Consider the following 22,244-nt stretch of genomic DNA (forward strand, 5'->3'; position numbering starts at 1 on the left):
TTTCAACAATGAATTCACACCTGATACTACCTGTGGATTCAACTAGTTTCATATACATGAAATTATTTCCTATTCTTTCATACTATACGATATTTGAAATTCCACCACTGAAATTTCTACTAAAATTGTATAGCTGCCTTTACATTTTTACCACTAATCTTTATTAAAAAATTAATTTCTATAGTCTTCTAACTACACCACTATTAAGTCTATAGAAATCCATTTATTTGTATCTTTGGAATTATTTCATGTACATGGACTTATTTCCTGTTCTTTTATATTTGGATTCTTAACCACCACCTTTGGATCTAAAATCACCATGTTACTTATATCCATGGAATTATATCACATTATTTCATCTATGGATATAAATTAGTTCTTTATCTTTGGATGTATTTTCTTGCTAAATTTGATTCTTTCAAAATTGGATTCTTACTATACCTTTTTGGACTACAGATTATAATTATTAATCTTTCTCTATCTCAAAACTTTTGGTGATTCTTGCTTTCTATACTCTGATACACTTACAATCATTCCCTTATATAAGACTATTCAGCTTAGTACAACGTAGCCTCATCTTTTGGTCTACCTTAACCCCTGGCTTGTAGCCGTGAAGGGTATTGTGTACGGCGTGTGCCTTTTGTGTGCAATAAAGAGTTCTTCTTATATAAATTTCATCTTCATTCTTTTTGCCACCACCTTGTTCAACACTTTAATTTTTTTTCTATGAAATGTAGTGTGTTTACTTTTGTAATTTTGTATGACTTTATTGTGGTAAAGTCCTGCTATTCCAACTGCATTTCTTTTTCCAACACTAATTTTAAATTATGTCCATACACTTGTGTTCTAAATACGACAATAGAGGTCACTATTTTCCCACTGTTTTGCATTTCTTTGCAGCTTACTTATAAGTCTGATACAGTGCTATAAATTGCTTCATTATGTAGATACGCTGATGAGCCAAAACATTATGACCACCTACCTAATATGATGTTGGTCCTCCACGTGCAGCCAAAACAGCTCGTACACAATCTTGTAGAGTCCATGCCTCGTGAGGCATGGACTCTACAAGATTTCTAAATGTGTCATGTGGTATCTGGTACCAACATGTAACCTGCAGATCCTTTAACTCCTGTAAGGTTTGTGGTTGAGATGTCACAAATTGGAATTTCTGTTCCAACACAAACCACAGATGCTCAATGGGATTGATGTCTGGGGAATTTGGAGGCCAGGGCAATACCTGGAAGTCTTCCTCATGTTCCGTGAATCAGTCTCGAACAATCTGGGTGGTGTGGTGTGGTGCATTATCCTGCTGAACGATGGCACTGCCAGAGGGGAAGACCGTTGCCATGAATGGATGTACCTGGTCAGCAATGATGTTTAGGTAGGTTGTAGATGTCCGAATGCCCGGCACATGGATGACTGGACCCAGGGTATCCCAACAGAACATCGCCCAAAGCATGACACCCCTGCCACTGGCTTGTTTTTGTCCCATGGTGCATCCATGTGCCATCGCTTCCTCAGGTAAATGATGCACACTACCCAGCCGTCCACATGGTGCAACAGGAAACGTCATTCATCAGACCAGATGACCTTCCAATCACTCAAGGTCCAGTTTTGATACTCATGTGCCCATTGTAGGTGCTGTGGCCAGTGAACCGTGGTTAGCATGGGCACTTGGAGCGGCCTGCGGCTACGCAGCCCCATTTTTAGCAGGGTTCGATATACTGTGTGTGTGTTGTGGCACATTAATCCCATCACCAGTATTCCAATTAGTGGCAAGTTGCGCCAGTCTCCCCTCTGTTGCCATGTCCCATCTGGGAGTGCCTTCACTCATCTCGAGCATCGATGAGCCGTGGTTGTCAAACACCTCACTGGCGGTTTGTGGGTTCCCCTCCCTGGACCACTTTCAGTAGGTACTAACCACAGCTGACCGTGAGCATCCCACCAGCTGTGCTGTTTTGGATATGCTCTGACCCAGTCGTTTGACCATTACAATTTGGCCTTTGTCAAACTAGCTTAAGTCTGCTTCCTTTCCCATCTGAAGAACAAGAGTAACACTGATTAACAGAGCTCAGTATCAAGTGTTTTTTTTATACCATGTCCCGACCTGCGCACACGCTGTAGTTCACCTGCAGTTGCTTCGATTTGCGTAACGACTCGCTGGTCAATGTTTTGGCTCATCGGTGTGTATTGCTAATTTGGTTGAAGTTTGCAGGCAATGATCTACTCTACTGAATATGTGCTCTTCATCTCCCTGGCCTTTTCCTTCTACTACGTATATTTTTCCCGCCAGTTTATTTCTGCTACGCATTTCTTGAAAACCCCAGGTATCGTTCACTTATTATATTTTCGGTTTCGTTTTAGATTCGTTTCTCGGCATGTTTCGACCTACATAATTTTTTCCTTAGAATAAAAGCATGTGGTATTTACTCCCTTTTGTTACTAATGCGTACATAAGCCAGAGCCCTTACTATAAGGTTGAGCTTCACAACCCCAGCAAGCTCAGTGTTATTTAATAACTTTTTCTTTGCTTTTTATCTTTCTGCTGTCTATTTCTACTGTTCTTCCCATTCGTAAAACTATCAGTGTATACGAGAGTGATACAAATGTTCCTACTATCGTACTTCTATTGCTATTTTTCGTCTTTATTTATCTAAAACACTCCTTTTTCCCTTCCCCATCCTCAATTTAATACCTCACCCTGTCCCATGTGCTTGTTCAAAATTTATTTATTGAACTATTGAATTCCAGCCTACACAAAATTACATCCTTTAAATCCTATACTAAATTCTATATATTTATATTAACCATATTTATTCTACCTTGATCCTTAATTTTACTTGAATAAATTACACTGTGTTGGGACTACCTTGTCCATACAGTATTAGAAAATGCTAATTTCATTTTTGTTGCTTTTTGCCATTCATTTTTCTTCTATTTCTATGGACAAGTATAGATAAGCAGTTCCTGATACATGGTCAGGTGTAGTCCCCTGATGAAATACCTGATCATGTATCAATATTTGTTGCAGCTGATATCAGATTAGGCACTTTTGCCTTACCTATATTCGACCATTACCTAAATATGTTCCCCCTCATATTTGATGACAGCTGTATCACTTTCTATTTTTATTTTTTTATCTTTATTTTTGTTTTATTGGTATTTTGCCATACTAATTTTTCTTTACAGTTCTCCAACCTTCTATTGGCTTAGTAATTTAGCCCATAATTTTCCTAATTCATCATAACTTTTAGGATATTAACATTCTTTCACCTATCTACTACACTTCTTTTTCAACTATCCTCATCCTTCTAGTTACTGGCACTTTCACACTGTAACTTTCACATCCATTTATGCACACTTTATTCAATATATTAATACAAGTGTGTGTGTGTGTGTGTGTGTGTGTGTGTGTGTGTGTGTGTGTGTGTGTGTGTGTGTGTGTGTGTGTGTGTGTGTGTGTGTGTGTGTGTGTGTGTGTGTTGTATAAGGCCCTGAAAAGATTCTGTAAAATAAATGAGAGAGGTATTCTCACTTTTAGAAGAAAGGAAGAACCAGGAGTACACAAATGTGTACTACTGGTTCTTCCTTTCTGTATGTGCTCAATATATGCATGCTGTAACGTTTAAATAATTTTATATACTGCAAAAGGATGTTAGTCTTTTTATCTATCATTAATCTATGGTTACACAATTATTTGTAGGATACCAAAGACAGAAAGAACAATGAAATAAAGACGTCTTCAGGATCAATCAAGTCAAGCCAACCTGATAAAAAGAAGGAAGATGAAGTTAAAAATGAATTTGATATGCCAGAATACTACATCAAGGAGAGATATGATAGTGTGAATGAATCTCTGGATCTCTTTAAAGATGATCCATTAATTAACAAACCAGGTTGGTATCTGTGTATTAATTTTTATATTTTCAAAAATGCAAAAATGAAATTCACTTTTATTTCATTACTTAAATTATTTGCTAATAGATAAACATAAATCCATGATTTGTAGAAACAATGTAAAAAGGAATCAAAACCGTAAAGAACACAATTTCCAGAAATATTCTAAGAAAAATGAGAAATGTTTGTAGGTACATCCTTACACTCTACCAGCAGCAGTGCATAATACTCACTGTAAGCCATTCATAAAAATAGCTCTTTGCTTTCATAAAATTTCAAGGACTTGTCATGATACTTATTAGAAAGCAGTGAGCTGTTTTTGTAAATGAAGTACAGTGGGGTATTGCAAGCTGTTGCTGGCAGGATGTAAGGCCATACCTTTCAAATTTTCGTATTTTTCCTAGATTATTCTGTAAATTGTGTCCTTTATAAGCCTTGCATCATTTTGTCAATACTAATAGATTAATATAAGTTTGAAATTTCAGAATATTACATTAAAGCTGCTATTCCGTTCATTTTTAGTGCAGAATACAGCATATGCTGTATTCAGCACTAAAGATGTATTCGTTCAAAGAGTACTGTAAAAGCCATTTGTGGTGACCTGTTAGTTGATTTGGGTTTTCTTTTGTGTTAGGGAGGAAGCAGTCTTCACGTTTTCTATGGTTTGTGCCATTGTACAATAATGGTTCAAATATAAATGAGAATTTTTTTATTATTATCAACTGCAGAAAGAGTTCTGGACTGTACCTACTGGGAGAAAGCCAACATCTGTTATTTTTTAAGATGCAAAAGACGTTAATTCATTGATTTTCTTAAGGAGCAGAAAAGTTACTATAGATTACTGTTGATTATTATTATTTAAAATTCCATTGACTTCTGTTTTCACCAAGACAGTGATAAACCTTAGCACTAGGGCTTACAATACAGAGATCCCGGGATCCCGGTATTGATACAAAAATACCGGTTTTTCGGTACTAATTTAAAAAATAATCATCCATGATTTATTCACATAAAGGTTATAAAATTGACAAAAATAAATCATTAATACTGCCCAATTTGCAAATGAGGGATTGTTATACACAGTACAAATGCAACAGAAACCTGAAAACATCATGAAACTGTAAGACATAAAATCTTACAAATATGTTTCTCTTAGTAAGTATAGCATTTGTGGAAGTAAAGCACTCAAGGAATAACAAAAACAATCATTACGAATATTTCCATTAGTGGCAGTAGGCCTGGTAATGCAATTAAGGAATATGGCGAACAATGGTATGGCAGGTGCAGAAGGGTTAAAATTAAAAGCTTCTGAACAATAGTTTAATCCCTCTATTACACTGCTACTTGAGGATGTGACACTTAGTGCATTTTGGGAAAGGGTGTTGGTATGGAGCAGTTCAAAGGTATTTTGAACAGATGATCTTGAGGTAAAAGATGAAAGCATTTCGCTGTGTGGAAAAATATTCTATTTTTCCCACCAAAGGAAGAAGAGTGAGTGTAAAGAATAACACCGTGATTGGGTCAGGTTTAAATTAGATAGGGGGAGATACATAAATGTGTGCAAACCCCAAAGGGGTTTGCACACTAGCTTGTGTTTAAAAAAGTAGTACAAGGGGCGATTGTCACTTGCAATCAATTCAATAAATAAACAAATGAGAAGGAAATAAATAAGGTGCTCGCACCAAAAGATTGGTTTGTTGTTGTTGTTTGGAGGGGTTGCAGACTTCCAGTGGTAGTTCTGGGTTCAGTTCGGGTCCAGTTCTGGGTTCAGTTCGGGTCCCAGAACTGTTCTTGCAATCCCGAAATAAGACAGTACTGGAAGAGCTATACAGCAGAGATGCAGAGTTAAAATAAGAAGAGAGAGAGAGAGAAAGAGAGACCACCACATTCCGTGGAAGGAACCTGCACGATGGAATCCCACCATGAAAGAGAAGGAAGGTAAGTCCTCTGAACTGTGTTGTTTTGGAAACGGTAGTTAAAGTGGGAGATTATTTTAGAATAAGGTTGAAGTTGTAAAGAAAATTGATATTGCTAAATTAAGAGAGATTACATGGAATTGTTAGCATTAAGTTAGCAACTTATGGATTGCTGTTGTGAAGAGAATTGATATTGGTGAGAGAATTGATATTGGTGAGAGAATTGATATTGGTGATTAAGAGAAATATGAGGAAGTGATTAAGATTGAATTAGTTTAGTGTTTGAAGCTGTAGAGAGAGAATTGAGATGTTAATTGAGAGAAATTTTATGGAAATGATAGCATGTATTAACAGATTAAATGAGAAAAATGAATAGATTAGATGTAAATGAACACCAGTTATGTATTGTAAGTAGATTTGTATGATAAACGACTTTTGTTTTATATTTGTGTCATTGCTCTTGAGAAACTGACATCTCACATATATCATCATCATTCTCTTTCTTGGTGATTCCCTTCTACTCTCTCTCTCTCTCTCAGGGTAATTCAGAATTTTTTTTTTTTTTGCTGGTGCAGCATAAGCCGCAGGCTTCCTTGTACCATACAGCTAATAATAATAATAAATAAAAATAAATATATATATAATATATATACTCATGTGTGAGGGGGAATATCCCTCAGCTCCTGGAAATTCTCATTTTTTTAACAGTCAGGTAGCTTGTGTGGGGCTTTGTGCTTGAGGGGAGCTGCTGTACGAAAATCATAACAATGGCCACCGACGGCGATACTAAGGTACAGGGAAATAAAAATTAATAAATAAATAAATATCCCCTTCCACAACTTAGATTTGGTTTCCTCACCAAGCTTAACCGTCAATCCCTTTCTTTCGTTAATATGGATTTAGTGCCATAAAAAGTTAAAAAGGAAATATATTTTATTTTTGATAAAAAGAAAATAAGATTTTTTGAAGATGAAGGAATAAGTGGGGTTAAACTGCAACTCGTCTACGACTGTCTCAGTACAAAGCACCAACCAGCACAGAATCCAAAAGAACGTTTTCTGCTGCTAATTAAATATGTACCAAAACTAGATCCAGTTTAAACCATAACACTATTGAGTTTCTTAAGAGCTCACTTTATTCGGACAGGTAGTGTGGATGCTTATTTTTTGTTTTTAGAATAACTGTATGTTTAATAATTTTTGCTAGAATATTTATTATTGTAATAAAAGTTTGATTTAAAACGTGAATTTAAGTAATTACTTGTTTTTTCCTTACTTTATTGCACCTAATTGTCATCAAAATTTATTGCGAGGAATATGTTATTTTTGGAATACTGGTATTAATACTGGTATCTCGGTTTCATAAATTAAAAATACCGAAATACTGGTATTAAGATTTTTACTGGTATTGTGAGCCCTAATGACAACCTGTTTCAGAACTTATTGGTCCCTCATTAGATAGCATATGATTCTATAGTTTTGTTTCCATGATAAATTTGGAGTCAAATTGCTGCTATGGATAAAGGGATGGTTGAGGGGGAGAAGACAGTGATAATCAATGGACACTGCTCATTGTGGACTAATGTTAGTCCACGATGAAGTTAAGAAGGATGTAGTGTTTGGTCCATTATCATTTTCTGTATTTATAAATGATATTGATGATGGTATATCAAGCTTAATGTCCAAGTTTGCAGACGATACAAAGGTTGGCAGGGTTGTTAGGGACACTACTGATGCTATGCTGCTGCAACAGGATCTGGAAAGGTTGAGCAGATGGGTTGAGAGGTGGCAAATGTAAAGTACTACATATGGGAAACAGCAATCCCAGAGCAACGTATCAACTCTGGTACTACACTGACAGTGGTAGAGAATGAAAAGGACCTGGGAGTAATTGTGCAGGCAGATATGAAGTTCTCTGAGCAGTGCAGACGGTCTGCAAGAGTAGCTCATGGTGTCTTGTCAATGATATACAGGAATTTTTCTAGCAGGGATAAGGTGATTTATTCCCTTGTATAAGGCAATGGTCAGGCCACACCTTGAGTACTGTATACAGGTCTGGAGGCCTCATTTCAAGAAGGATGTAGAGCTGCTGGAATGAGTATAGAGAAGGGCAACAAGGTTAGTGAATGGAACAAAGGGTTGCTCTTATGAAGAAAGGCTTAAGTTTTGCAAATTACAGTGTCTGGAGACTAGGCACCGGCGAGGTGATCTGATAGAGGTGTATAAAGATTTAAATGGTTTGAGCATGCTCAATGCCAGTGGGATTCTTCCTCTTGCTCAGAATAATCACCTGAGAAGGCATAAATTCAGATTGAGGAAAGACAGATGTAGGATGTGTGGAAATTTGCCTTTAGCCAGCGGGTAGTTGGTTGGTGGAACAGACTTCCATCCCTTGTTGTGGAAGTTGATAGCCTAAATAAATTTAAGGCTCAGCTGGACAGGTATTTCGAACAAACGGAGGGGTGAAATGGAAGTGGGTTTTTTTTTTTTTTTTTTGGCTGATGCTGCATAAGCTTGCTTTCTTACATCATATGCCTCTACTAATGCTAAATGCTGATAAAGCAGTAATAATGAACTTTCTTGATGTGAGGTACCATGTGGTATTTAAGTTAGAACTGAAATAAATTATTTTAGCAGGAAACAAATAATTTGTATGAATTGTAATAAAAAGTTTGAGAGCAGTCTGTTGTATTGTTAATTCACTATCTACAATTTCATACAATGAAAAGTTACTCACAGTAGTTTTAGGGTAAAAATAATTGCAAAAAAAAATCAGAATTAATCACACATATTCTACAAAAAGAGATTATTACAAAAAATTTAAATAAGGTCTAACATTATATAGCATTTATATTTATATAGTGTAGTTAATAGAAACACAGATTGATTAAGATCAAGAGCTATTTTTGTGTGTATCTATTAATTAAAAATGGAGAGAGCAACTGGTTTCATGGCTTAATAAAATCAATTTATCTTTCCTTTCTTTTGTTCTATAAATAAATAGTATTAAAATATTTTTATAAATAGAAAAAAAAAATGTTACACATCCTGATGAAAATTTTATATCTTCCAGGTTCTAAATACCATTACAGCACTCATGGCTGGACCCTGTTGAGTGCTGTTGTTGAAAGTGTGAGCAAGGAACCATTTCCTAGTTATATGACTAAGTTATTTAAACAACTAGGAATGGACCGTACTTATTTGGATACTAATGATCCCATTATTTATCACAGGTCAAGGTATGACATTTATAGTTTTTAAATGAAGTTTAATTTGTCATTGTGTGTTAGCCTGATAATTCTGAAATAGCAGTAGTAGACAAATGATGCAAGAAAGCAAGCTTATATAGCATCAGCCAAATAAAATACACACTTCACCCATCCATACCCTCTAAGAATTTGTCCAGTTCTTTCTTGAATTTATTCAACCCACTCACTTCCACAACAGATGGAAGCCTGTTCCAACAATCAACTGCCTGCTGGCTGAGGGCAAACTTCCACACATCTATCCTGCATGCTTCCTCTCAGCAAGAGGAAGCATGCCATCAACATTTAGCTTACTCAATCCATTCAAGGTCTTAAACACCTCAGTCCGATCTCCCTGCAGATGTCTAGTCTCTAGATACTGCAATTTTTAGAATTGAAGCCTTTCTTGATAAGATCACCCTTTTGTTCTTTTGACCAATCTGGTTGACCTTCTCTGCACCTGTTCCAGCAGATCCACATCGATACATAGAACTGAACTTCCACAAAGCATAACCCTTCCTAAAGTGAGGCTTCCAGACCTGTATACAGTACTCAAGGTGCAGCCTAACCATGACTTTGTACAAAGGAATAACCACCCTTTTATCACTACTAGCAAAGTTCTTATCACTGACAAAATCCCATGAGCTGTCCTGTCAGCTTGTCTGCACTGTTCAGAGAATTTCATATTTGACTGCACAATTACCCCCAGGTACATTTTCATTTTCCATTAACCTGAGTTTAGTACTACACAGTTTATAAATTACTCTGGGATTACTGCTGCCCATATGTGCAGTACCTCGCATTTATTAATGTTAAACTTCAACTGCCATTTCACAGCCCGTCAACCTAATTTTTCTAGATCTTGTTGCAGTAGTTCACACAATTACTGCCATTAACCATGCTACTAACCTTTGTATCATCTGCAAACTTAGACATTAAACCTAATATACCTTCATCAGTATCATTAATAAATATTGAAAACTACAACGGGCCCAGCACTGAACCCTGGAGGACTCCACTAATAACATTAGTCCATGAAAGGCAGTGCCCATTGATAACCACTCTATTTTTCACTCAACCATCTGTTTATCCCTAGCAGTAACTTATCCTTAATGCCACATTGCTCCTGTTTGTACAGCAGTCTTTTATGTGCAACAGTACCAAAAGTCTTCCTGAAATCCAAGTATATGATATCAAAATTATTTTTTGCATCCAGTTCCTTGGTCACTTAATCATAGTGTCCAATCAGATTGGTCAGAGAAGATCATCTATTAACAAATCCATGCTGTGACTGTAATATAACTGCATTCCTGTATAGATATTCCTGCATTACTTCTTTAACCAGTGACTCCATTATTTTCCCTTGAACAAAAGGCATTAAGCTAACAGGTCTGTAATTACTCATGTCACCATTTGATCCCCCTTTTGTGAACTGAGGATACATTTGCACATCTGGGGGGACCCCCCCCCCAGATGTGCATCCTCAGATTCGGGGGACCCCCCCCCCCCCCGAATCTGAGGATGCTCTCATAATTATGGCTAAGGGTTTGCCTACCCCTTTGCTGCCTCCCTTAATATAATTGGACAGATTCTATCCACCCCAGGTGCCTTTTTTTATGTTTAGCTTCAACAATTTCTCTTCCACTTTCCTTTCAGTTATCACAAAATCATTTAGCTCCCTGTCAGAGTTTGATAAACCTCTGGTGTCCCTTCCCTTAAAGAGTTCCTCATGTGTGAATGCAGATGCAAAATACCTATTCAATTTCTCGGAAATCTGAGCAGGGTCATCAATAATTAACCCATTGACATTAAATAGCCCAACATGATTCAACCACTTCCTTCTACTGTTAATATAAGCATTGAAGTCTTTGTTGCCCTCCTTCAAATTCTTTGCCAGAGACTTCTTATAATCTGCTTCCTTTTATATACTTATTTTATATATACAGGCAACTGTATATATAAAATTGATATCGCTGGTTCGATTGTTGATGATCTGCTCAGATACCAAAAAAACTGAATGAGTATTTTGCATTTACATTCACACACGAGGAGTTAAGGAAGGAAAATTCCAGAGGGTTATCAAATTGTAGCAGGGTGCTTAATTATTTTGTAAATACTGAGAGCAAAGTGGAGGAGAAATTGTTGAAGTTAAACATAAGAAAGGCACCTGGAATGGATGGGATCTATCCAGTTATATTAAAGGAGGCGGCAAAGGAACTAAGCAAACCCTTAGCCATGATTGAGAGCATCCTTGGACTCAGGGGAGGTCCCCCAGACTGGAGTTGTGCAAATGTATCTCCAATTCACAAAGGGGGGATTGAAGGGTGACACGAGTAATTACAGAAAAGTTAGCTTAACTTCCGTTCCGAGTAAAATAATGGAGTCACTGGTTAAAGATGCATTGCAGGATCATTTAGACAAGACTGCAGCAATAATTCAGACATAGCATGGGTTTGTTAAGGGAAAGTTTTGTCTGACAAATTTCATTGGATACTGTAATGTTGTTACAAAGGAACTGGATGCAAAAAATAATTTTGATATCATATACTTGGATTTCAGGAAAGCTTTTGACACTGTTGCACATGGAAGACTACTGTACAAATTGGAGCAGAATGGTATTAAGGGTAAGTTGCTACAGTGGATAAAAGGGTGGTTGAGTGGGAGAAGACAGAGGGTGGTAATCAATGGGCACTGCTCTTCGTGGGCTGATGTTATTAGTGGAGTTCCACAGGGTTCAGTGTTGGGCTCACCGTTGTTTTGTATATTTATCAATGATATTGATGAAGTTATATCAGGCTTAGTGTCGAAGTTTGCAGATGATACAAAGGTTGGCAGGGTTGTTAATTACAGTAATGGCAGTGTGCTACTGCAACAGGATCTAGAAAATTTGGGCAGATGGACTGAGAGGTGGCAACTGAAGTTAAAGATTGACAAAAGCAAAGTACTACATATGGGCAGAAGTAACCCCAGAGGAATATACTAACTGTGTGGTACTACACGTAGGATAGTAGAAAATGAAAAAGACCTGGGAGTAATTGTGCAGTCAGATATGAAGTTTTCTGAGCAATGCAGGCAGGCTGCCATAGCAGGTCATAGGGTTTTGTCAATGATATACAGGAATTTTGCTAGCATGGAAAAGGAGGTGATTATCCCTTTGTATAAAGCAATGGTCAGGCCACGCCTTGAGTACAGGTCTGGAGGCCTCATTTTAGGAAGGATGTAGATTTGCTTGAGCATGTACAGAGAAGGGCAACAAGATTGGTGAGGGGAATGAAGTGATCCTCTTACCAAGAGAGGCTTATGTTCTGCAAATTGCAGCGGCTGGAGACTAGGTACCTGCAAGGTGATCTGATTGAGGTGTATAAGGCCTTGAATGGGTTGAGCATGCTGAATTCTGATGGGATTCTTCCACTTGCCCAGATTGCAAACCTAAGGGAGCATAAATTCAAATTGAGGAAAGACAGTTGTAGAATAGATGTGCAGAAATTTGGCTTTAGCCAGAGTGTGGTTAATTGTTGGAACAAACTTCCATCTGTCATTGTAGAAGTTGATAGCTGAAATAAATTCAAGGAGGAACTGGACAAACATTTAGAGGGAATGGTTCTGCAAAAAATTTTTTTTTTTGGCTGATGCTACACAAGCTCATACACTTGCTTTCTTGCATCACATGCCTCTATTACTATAACTCTTGATTTACGAATGTTTGATTTACGAACATTTGCTGTAATGAACATCACAATTCATTCAAAATTTCTTAAAGTTTCCAATAGATAAAGTTCCTTGTAAAACAAAGTGCCAAATGTATAGCGAACATAATTGTAAGATTTAAATTAACTTTTAAAAAATGTATTTATTACAGTAATTATCAGAAAATTATTATATGATAATTATATTGAACTGTTCTTGGTTAATAAAACTAATATAGGCAGTAAAAAAAAACGTTGGTTTACATGCCACGGCGCCTAGAATGTTGATTTCTGATGAATATATTGATGAGTAAAAGTTGAATACATATCTATGTACAGTACATATATTATGTTAGTACTCATTTTCTTTATTTCTGTTTTGTAACTCTTTGTTTTTAATTAAAATTAACAAGTACAATATCTTTTTTTTTTCTTTTTTTTTTTCTTATTTTATTTTACATTACGTATCGTATATGATAAACCATAATGCATACATACATCATTATGATGAAATGTATTGTATAGACCATTCGATGTTTAGTACATGGTTTTAATGCTTTAAAATGGCTGCTAACGTATACAATATGGATTGTAAAAGCTGGGGAATGTAAGATACATATAACAAACAAAATGTATAACAAACAACATCTTGGAACCAAACTCATTCGTAAACTGAGAGTTGCCTGTATATAATTATATATCGGCTTCTCTCTCTCACCTGATAATTTATATTCATCCCATGCATTTTTTTTTCTCTGCCACGTGTCTCAATAGTTCATCTGACATCCATTAAAGTCTAAAACTTGAACTGTATTTCTTCATTCATATGAAAAGCCTAGTAGCTTTTATGATTACTTACCTTATTGCTTCCATTTTAAATTTGCTGTTAATAGCATCATCAGTTGGTCCCACTGCACAGAATTTAAAAACTGTCTGAGACCATTGTAATCACTCTTCTGAAAGCAAAAGCCTTTCTCTTTAACCTTGACAATAGTTATGTTTTTAATTCAATTCCACATTAGTACACTGTGATCGCTGCCACCCATTGGGTCCTTTACCTGCAGATTCTTAATGCATGAAGAATCACTGCTAATAACCAAATCAAGAGTATTGCTTCCTTTTCTTGCCTCTCTGATGTATTGCTGTAGAAAACAGTCACCCAATAAATCCACAAAAGTCTTGCTAGTGTGTGGATGACCAACTCAGAAGTTCCAGTCAACATCTGAAAAGGTAAAATTCCCCATATAAAATATTCTGATTCACTGGCCCACTCTATTTCTCTGTATATCTGTTTGGTATATTCCTCACAGTTCATTAGGCCTATAACACACTCCTCCTCTTAATTTTGTTTTCCCGGTGCTTATGTAACTCCAAACTGACTCAAAATTGCACTGGTCACCCATGTCATCTGGATGTACTGCTTTAGATTTTGTGTTTATAGTAATAGTAATAGAGCCATGTGATGCAAGAAAGCAAGCATAAGAGCTTATGTAGCATCAGTCAAAAAAAAAAAAATTCACACAACCATTCCCTCTAAATATTTGTCCAGTTCCTCCTTGAATTTATTTAAGCTATCAACTTCCACAACAACAGATAGAAGTTTGTTCCAGCAATTAACCACTCGTTGGCTAAAGGCAAATTTCCGCACATCTATTCTAAAACTCTTTCCTCAATTTGAATTTATGCCCCCTTAGGTTCGTAATCTGAGCAAGTGTAAGAATCCCATGAGAATTCAGTGTGCTCAACCATTCAAGGCCTTATACACCTCAATCAGATCACCTTGCAGGTGCCTAGTCTCCAGCCACTGCAGTTTGCAGAATGAAGGGATCCTCTTACCAAGCCTCTCTTGGTAAGAGGATCCCTTCATTCCCCTCACCAATCTTGTTGCCCTTCTCTGTACATGCTCAAGCGAATCTGCATCCTTCCTAAAGTGAGGCCTCCAGACCTGTACGTAGTACTCAAGGTGTGACCTGACCATTGCCTTATGCAAAGGGATAATCACCTCCTTTTCCTAGATAGCAAAATTCCTGTATATCATTGACAAAACTCCATGACCTGCTCTTACAGCCTGTCTGCATTGCTCAGAAAACTTCATATCTATCTCACTGCACAATTACTCCCAGGTATTTTTCATTTTCTACCACCCTAAGTGTAGTACCACACAGTTGGATTAGTTCCTCCGGGGTTACTTCTACCCATATGCAGTACTTTGCATTTGTCAATGTTAAACTTCAGTTGCCCATCTGCCCAAATTATCTAGATCCTGTTGCAGTAGCGCACTGCCATTACTGTTATTAACAACCCTGCCAACCTTTGTATCATCTGCAAACTTTGACACTAAGCCTGATATATCTTCATCAATATCATTGATAAGTATACAAAACAACAGTGGGCCCAACACCAAACCCTGTGGAACTCCATTAATAACATTAGTCCATGAAGAGCAGTGTCCATTGATTACCACCCTCTGTCTTCTCCCACTCTACCACCCTTTTATCCATTGTGGCAACTCACCCTTAATACCATTCTGCTCCAATTTGTACATTAGTCTTCCATGTGCAACAGTGTCAAAAGCTTTCCTGAAATCCAAGAATATGATATCAAAACTATTTTTTGCATCCAGCTTCTTTGTAACCACATCATAATATTCAATCAGATTTGTCAGACAAGACTTTCCCTTAACAAACCCATGCTGTGTCTGAATTATTGCTGCAGTCTTGTCTAGATGAACCTGCAATGTATCTTTAGCCAGTGACTCCATTATTTTACCCAGAACAGAAGTTAAACTAACTGGTCTATAATTATTTGTCACCCTTCGATCCCCCTTTGTGAATTGGGGATACATTTGCACATCTTCAATCCGTGGGAACCTCCCTTGAGTTCAAGGGTGCTCTCATAATTATGGCTAAGGGTTTGCTTAGTTCCTTTGCTGCCTCCTTTAATATAACTGGATAGATCCCATCCATCCCAGGTGCCTTTCTTATGTTTAACTTCAACAATTTCTCCTCCACTTTGCTCTCAGTTATTACAAAATCATTAAGCACCCTGCTACAATTTGATAACCTTCTGACATTTTCCTTCCTTAATAACTCCTCATGTGTGAATGTAGATGCAAAATACTCATTCAGTTTGTTTGCTGTTTGAGCAGGATCATTAACCGTCAAACCATCGATATCAAGTGGACCAATCTGATTCATCCCCTTCCTTTTAGAGTTTATATAAGTAAAGAAATCCTTGCTGTTTTTTTTAGCATAGAAATCCTTGCTGTTTTTCTTAGCATCATTTTCAAAAGATTTCTTGTAATCTGCCTTTGTTTGCCTATTCTCCTTTGTGACTTAATTCCAGACTAGCTTATATCGGCCATAGGCTTCTGTGTCACCTGATGATTTATATGCATCCCATGCATTTTTTTCTTTTCTGCCGCGAGTCTCATTAATTCATTTGACAACCATTTAGGCCTAAACCTTGAATGCTTGCCACTTAGAATTTGCTGTTGGTAACATCATCAGTTGGTTCCAATGTACAGAATTTAAAAACTCTGAGACCACTGTAGTCACCTTTACGGAAGCAAAAACCCTTTCCTTTACAAACTGCTGGTAGTTATATATTTAAGTAAATCCCACATTAGTACACTGATCACTGCCACTTAGTGGTTCCTTTATCTGCAAATTCTTAATTCACAAATGATCATTGCTGAACTTAACCAGAAGCATAATCCTTCCCCCCTCCCCTTCTGTCCTGTCTGTTCTTTATGTATACATTGTACTCCCTAATTCAAATTCAGCTTCACTTATGTCTGAGTGACACCATGTCTCTACTATCCCTATAATGTCTGCATTTGATGACGTAATCAGTTCTTCAAATTCATCAAATTTATTTACAATGCTCCTAGCATTAGTGCACATCCAAGTATACATGCACATGTTCTTACTCTTAGTTACTATAACAGGACCCATGTATTTACTTGTTCCAATGACCAACAGCAAAGTTTGAAATCCTTGGCACCTTGCTTTCCAGGCTGCTGCATGTTTCTATTTAAGTGTATCCTAACTCTATAAAAATAGTTTTTCCTGTTAACAGTCACAGATGAAACTGAGAAGAATTCTACCCCATGAGCTTTGCACATTCTCTGCAAAGCCAAATTGATTGACAAGGCTTTCAACATGTACTCCCTCCTATCATATCTGGGCAGAATTGTAGACACTTTCAAATTCAATCCAATTCAAACTCATGACTTATCTGAATATTGTATTAATATTTAGTTTTAGGATTCATCGTAATTTTTTATATCTAACAGAAATATTTGGAGAGTTTGTGAAGTCAAATTTCCAACAATGAAATACAGGTAAGCAGCTAATTCAGAAATCAATGACTTATGTGATACCATGACTTCAAAAGACTAGGCGTATCACATCGGCAATCCTGGTGAAACATCTTGTCATTTGAGGCCATAGAAGCTGTGAGCCTGCTTTTCCTACCAAGTAAATTTTTATGCATTGAAGATACCACTACTACATGTTAATTAAAGGGCTTTCAGTTTGTATAGTGGTATTACAGTGATGAGCCAAAACATTATGACTACCTACCTAACATGATGTTGGTCCACCACATGCAGGCAAAAACAGCTCGTACCCGGCGAGGCATGGATGCTACAAGATTTCTAAATGTGTCTTGTAGTATCTGGTACCAACACATAATCAGCAGTTCCTTTAACTTCTGTAAGGTCCGTGGTTGAGACAATGCAGATCACAGTTGCTGTTCCCACCCAAATCACAAATGCTCAATGAATTTGATGTCTGAGGAATTTGGAGGCAAGGGCAATACCTGGAAGCCCTCCTCGTGTTCTGCGAACCAGTCTCGAACAATCCGGGCAGGTTGGCATGTTGCATTATCCTGCTGAAAGAGCACTGCCAGAGGGGAAGACCGTTGCCATGAAAGGGTGTGCCTGGTCAGCAATGATGTTTAGGTAGGTGGTAGACATCAGAGTGCCCAGCACATGGATGACCGGACCCAGGGTACCCCAGCAGAACATCGCCCAAAGCATGACACCACCGCCACCGGCTTGTTTTCGTCCCACAGTGCATCCAAGAACCATCACTTCCCCAGTAAATGGTGCACACATATCCCGCCGTCCACATGGTGCAACAGGAAATGTGATTCATCGAATAGACTACCTTCTTCCAATCACTCAAGATCCGGTTTTGATGCTTGCATGCCCATTGTAAGCACTGTCACCGGTGAACAGTGGTTAGCATGGACACTCAGAGCAGCCTGTGGCTACGCAGCCCCATTTTCAGCATGGTTCGATGTACTGTGTGTTGTGACACACATTACTCCTGTCGCCAGCATTCCAATTACTGGCGAGTTGCGCTACAGTCGCCCTTCTGTTGCCATGTACCATCCGGGAGAGCCTTTGCTCACCTCGAGCATCGATGAGCCATTGTCGTCTAACACTTCCCGGCGGTTCATGGGTTCCCCCTCCTCGGACCACTTTCGGTAAGTACTAACCACAGCTGACCGTGAGCATCCCACCAGCCATGCTGTTTCGGATATGCTCTGACCCAGTTGTCTGGCCATTACAATTTGGCCTTTGTCAAACTCACTTAAGTCTGCTGCCTTTCCCATCTGAAGAACAAGAGTAACACTGATTAATGGAGTTCAGTATCAGGTGTTTTTTATACCGTGTCTCGACCCGCGTATGTGCTGTAGTTCACCTGCAGGTGTTTCGATTTGCATAACGATTCGCTGGTCATAATGTTTTGGCTTATCGGTGTATGGCATTTGTGTTGTGTCCTTTGCCAATATGAGTTGATTAGTCGAAGGCATATGTGCCACGTTAACTGCACTGGTCACATTGTGCCATTTCTTACGTTGGTTATAGTAGACAGCTTTTGTGTATTTTGTTTATACATGTGTACGTGTGTCAGTTTGTATGTAGACTAAAAAAACCTAGAATAACTTTTGGGTGGGAGTGGATCCTACCAACTGAGACAGGCCAACATGACTTAGTCTGTCTCAGTTGATAGGATCCACCAATGAATTTTGATTCCCCCACTAAACAGATGAACCGTATGTATTATAACAAATATAATGGGTATATTTAATATAATATAATAACATTTCAAATATAAGCTAACTGCACAGGTAAAATATTCTAATGAAATAAATTTGCTTCTGTGTCATCATCGTCATCAGCCATTTTCAATCCACTGCAGGATGAAGGCCTCTCCAGAAACTTTCCAGTTCCTTCTGTTTTGTGCAATGGTCATCCATTTACTACCCACAAACTCATGAATTTCATCTGTCCATCTCCATTGTTGTCTTTCAGGTTTTCTTCTAGCTCCTCTTGGGTACCATTCTGTTATTTTCTTTGTCCATCTGTCATGTTTTCGAGCTGTGTCCCGCCCAAGACCACTTCTGTGTAACATGGTTAAATATAAGCGATACCTACTTCTTAGATAAACTCAAACCAGATAAAATTTTGCATAAATAAATCATTAATGGTTAGTGAAGAAGCAGGAAAATTTAATTTCACATAAAATTTAATTTAGCCTTAATTTATTCTCTTTGCTGACACTGTACACCGTATGACCAAAAGTGTTTGGATACCCCTCCACAAATATTGTGTACTGTGCCAGAAGTTCCAAGCATGTGTATTAGCTCAGACATATCAATATGAATTGCATGGGTCTGTTAGTGCAGCAACCAGGTGTTGAAGATAGCATAGTTTATGGATTAAAACTTTCAGACTTTTGGGGTGGTGGGTGTTGGATGCCACATCAGTAACTTTTCTGTGCATGCAAGTGAGCATCCCAGAATCTGCTATGTCAGATATTATTCAAAGATGAAAGATCATAGGTGGTACTGCAGTGAAAAAAAAAAAAAAAAAACCTCCTCAAACTCATGACACATGTTCAATAAACCATAAAGAGTGTAGTTCATGCCTCTCACATACTTGCAGGAAACATCACAAAATATTCCAAGAAGCCACAGGAACATTTCTCTCTCAGTACATCAGATTTCCTTAGGGAGGTGCATAGCCTTAGATTCAGTTGTGGGGGCCAGCTGTGCATAAACCTGTGTCATGATCACCAATACATGATTTTAGGTGTATTGGCAACTTAGACCATATTGCACCATTGTGTGTGTTGTGTCTGTAGAGTAGAGCAGCATTTCCCAACCTTTTTAGTCACAGAACGCTTTTCAGCTCACAATATATTTACGGAACACTTATGAAATACAAGTTTAGCAGAAGCCAAAGAACAAAGATGCTAATATTTTATTGCGATGCACTATGCATCAGAAACATCTTCATTTCCAACATGTGTGAAGCCGAAATTCAAATAACTGTCATCATACTTTTGTTTTGGTCTTTTATTAGTTGGTTCCTGTTTTTTCACTTCAGATTTTTGGGGAATAAAAGGCTGCAATTGTTCATCTTCACTTTGAAGTGTGACAATATTGTGTTCCTTTTTTCAACCAACAACTCCATGGTCATTTATTTTAATAATAATATTTCGAAATACTGATTATCAAAAAATACTGAAATTATCAAAAAAAATTTATACAAGGAAGTGTTTAGTTATGATATCGGTTCATGTCCCCCTTTCCTTCAACCTAAGTTCTCTAGGCTAAATCGCATACAAATGACATATTTGACCACTACATTGCTACTTTTTCGTAGATGGATACTCATACTCTATGCATACTTTTCTATAAAAAAAAAAAAAAAAGTTAAATATTATAATGATACAAAAGTGGCGTATGCTACAAATATGCAAAATTTATTTATTTTATTTTTTTAATTATTAATTACATATTTTAGCATTAGCATTAGTAGAGGCATATGATGCAAGAAAGCAAGCTTATGCAGCATCAGCCAAAAAAAAAAAAAATAAAAAAAAAAACAACACCACTTCCATTTCACCCCTCCGTTCGTTCGAAATACCTGTCCAGCTGAGCCTTAAATTTATTTAGGCTATCAACTTCCACAGCAAGGGATGGAAGTCTGTTCCACCAACTACCTGCTGGCTAAAGGCAAATTTCTGCACATCTGTCCTACACCTGTCTTTCCTCAATCTGAATTTATGCCTCCTCAGGTTTATTATTCTTCTGAGCAAGAGGAAGAATCTCATCAGCATTGAGCATGCTCAAACTATTCAAGGCTTTATACACCTCTATCAGATCACCTTGCCGGTGCCTAGTCTCTAGACACTGTAATTTGCAAAACTTAAGCCTTTCTTCGTAAGAGCACCCCTTTGTTCCATTCACTAATCTTGTTGCCCTTCTCTGTACTTGTTCCAGCAGCTCTACATCCTTCTTGAAATGAGGATGTAGAGCTGCTGGAACAAGTACAGAGAAGGGCAACAAGATTAGTGAAATTTTGCGGAACACTTGTTCACATCTCATGGAACACTAGTGTTCCGCAAAACACAGTTTGGGAAACGCTGCTGTAGAGAGACACCAGTGCAAAACTGTTTGGTGTGGTGTCATTCTCAACTTTAATGGATTCTAGAACAGTAGAAGAAGGTGCTGTGGAATGACAATCTGAATACATAATGTTTCATGCTGATGAATGTGTTTGGTGTAGAAAATGCCTGGGTAGTGCTTCCAGAGTGTATCATTATGATCATGAAGTTTGGTGACTTCAGTATGATGGTATGGGATTGTGTTAGCTGGTTTGAAGTTAGTCTGTTGGATGGAGTACCTAAAACCACGAAGTCCATGACATACTTGGTGTTTTTAGACAATTATGTGCTACTTACACTGTGACAACACTGTGGGAACAGGCCCTGCCAGTATCAGCATGACATGCTCCATTTTACACAGGACTGGGTTTTTGGACAATGTCAAAAGGTTGTACTAGTGGGCCTAGAGCCTGGAATGCTCAATAGTGGTCAGAAAAGGCCCTCTTCCAAACTAGTTCTCACAGCTTTCTACCAACTTCTGGTAGCTGTTGGTAGAAAATATGCCCAAGAGAGTTGAGTCTGTCATAGAGTACAAAAGTGGCCATATTGCATATTATGTTTTTTGAATTATAAGCCTGTTTTGCAACTACTTGTGTGTGTTTTCATATACTTTTGGTCATAAAGTGTACTACCATGTAGAGAAAGAATGAAATAGTGCTGTAATAGTTTACTAGAACTGGATGATGATTAACAACACAAACTGCAAAACTAAATGTGCAACATTTCAGGAACTTTTCTTGTTCCTGATCATCAGCCCCAGGAAAGAAAGAAATTTACATATGCAAATTACACATGATGTAGGGTTTTAATGGAATATTTTTTTTGTAGATCTCATTATTAATTTAGTGCAATATCAAAAACCTTATATATTTATGACTCTAACTCAATTCATAGACATTTTTGTGGGCATTTCAATTTCTGTAATCAGTGCAGCAGCCATGTTAGTGCTTATATACACTTCCTGTTTTCAGCTCTTCCTTAGATAGAATATTTAACATTTTTTTCAAAATTTTTTAAAATTTACTTTTCT

At 37.5% G+C, this 22,244-nt stretch overlaps 1 protein-coding gene across 1 annotated transcript in view; it reads left to right on the forward strand.

Annotated features, from left to right (window-relative positions):
• Positions 1-22,244, forward strand: part of LOC150075224 (serine beta-lactamase-like protein LACTB, mitochondrial) — a 67,554-nt gene that overhangs the window by 39,815 nt on the left and 5,495 nt on the right. Inside the window, exons 5-6 of the mRNA XM_090388406.1 lie at positions 3,707-3,899; positions 8,889-9,054. Of these exons, the coding sequence (XP_090244532.1) occupies positions 3,707-3,899; positions 8,889-9,054 (359 nt within the window). The remainder of the gene's footprint in view (positions 1-3,706; positions 3,900-8,888; positions 9,055-22,244) is intronic.

Source organism: Mastigoproctus giganteus, chromosome 14 (genome assembly GCF_048544385.1).
Source record: "Mastigoproctus giganteus isolate SK-2022 chromosome 14, ASM4854438v1, whole genome shotgun sequence".
NCBI lineage: Eukaryota > Metazoa > Arthropoda > Arachnida > Uropygi > Thelyphonidae > Mastigoproctus > Mastigoproctus giganteus.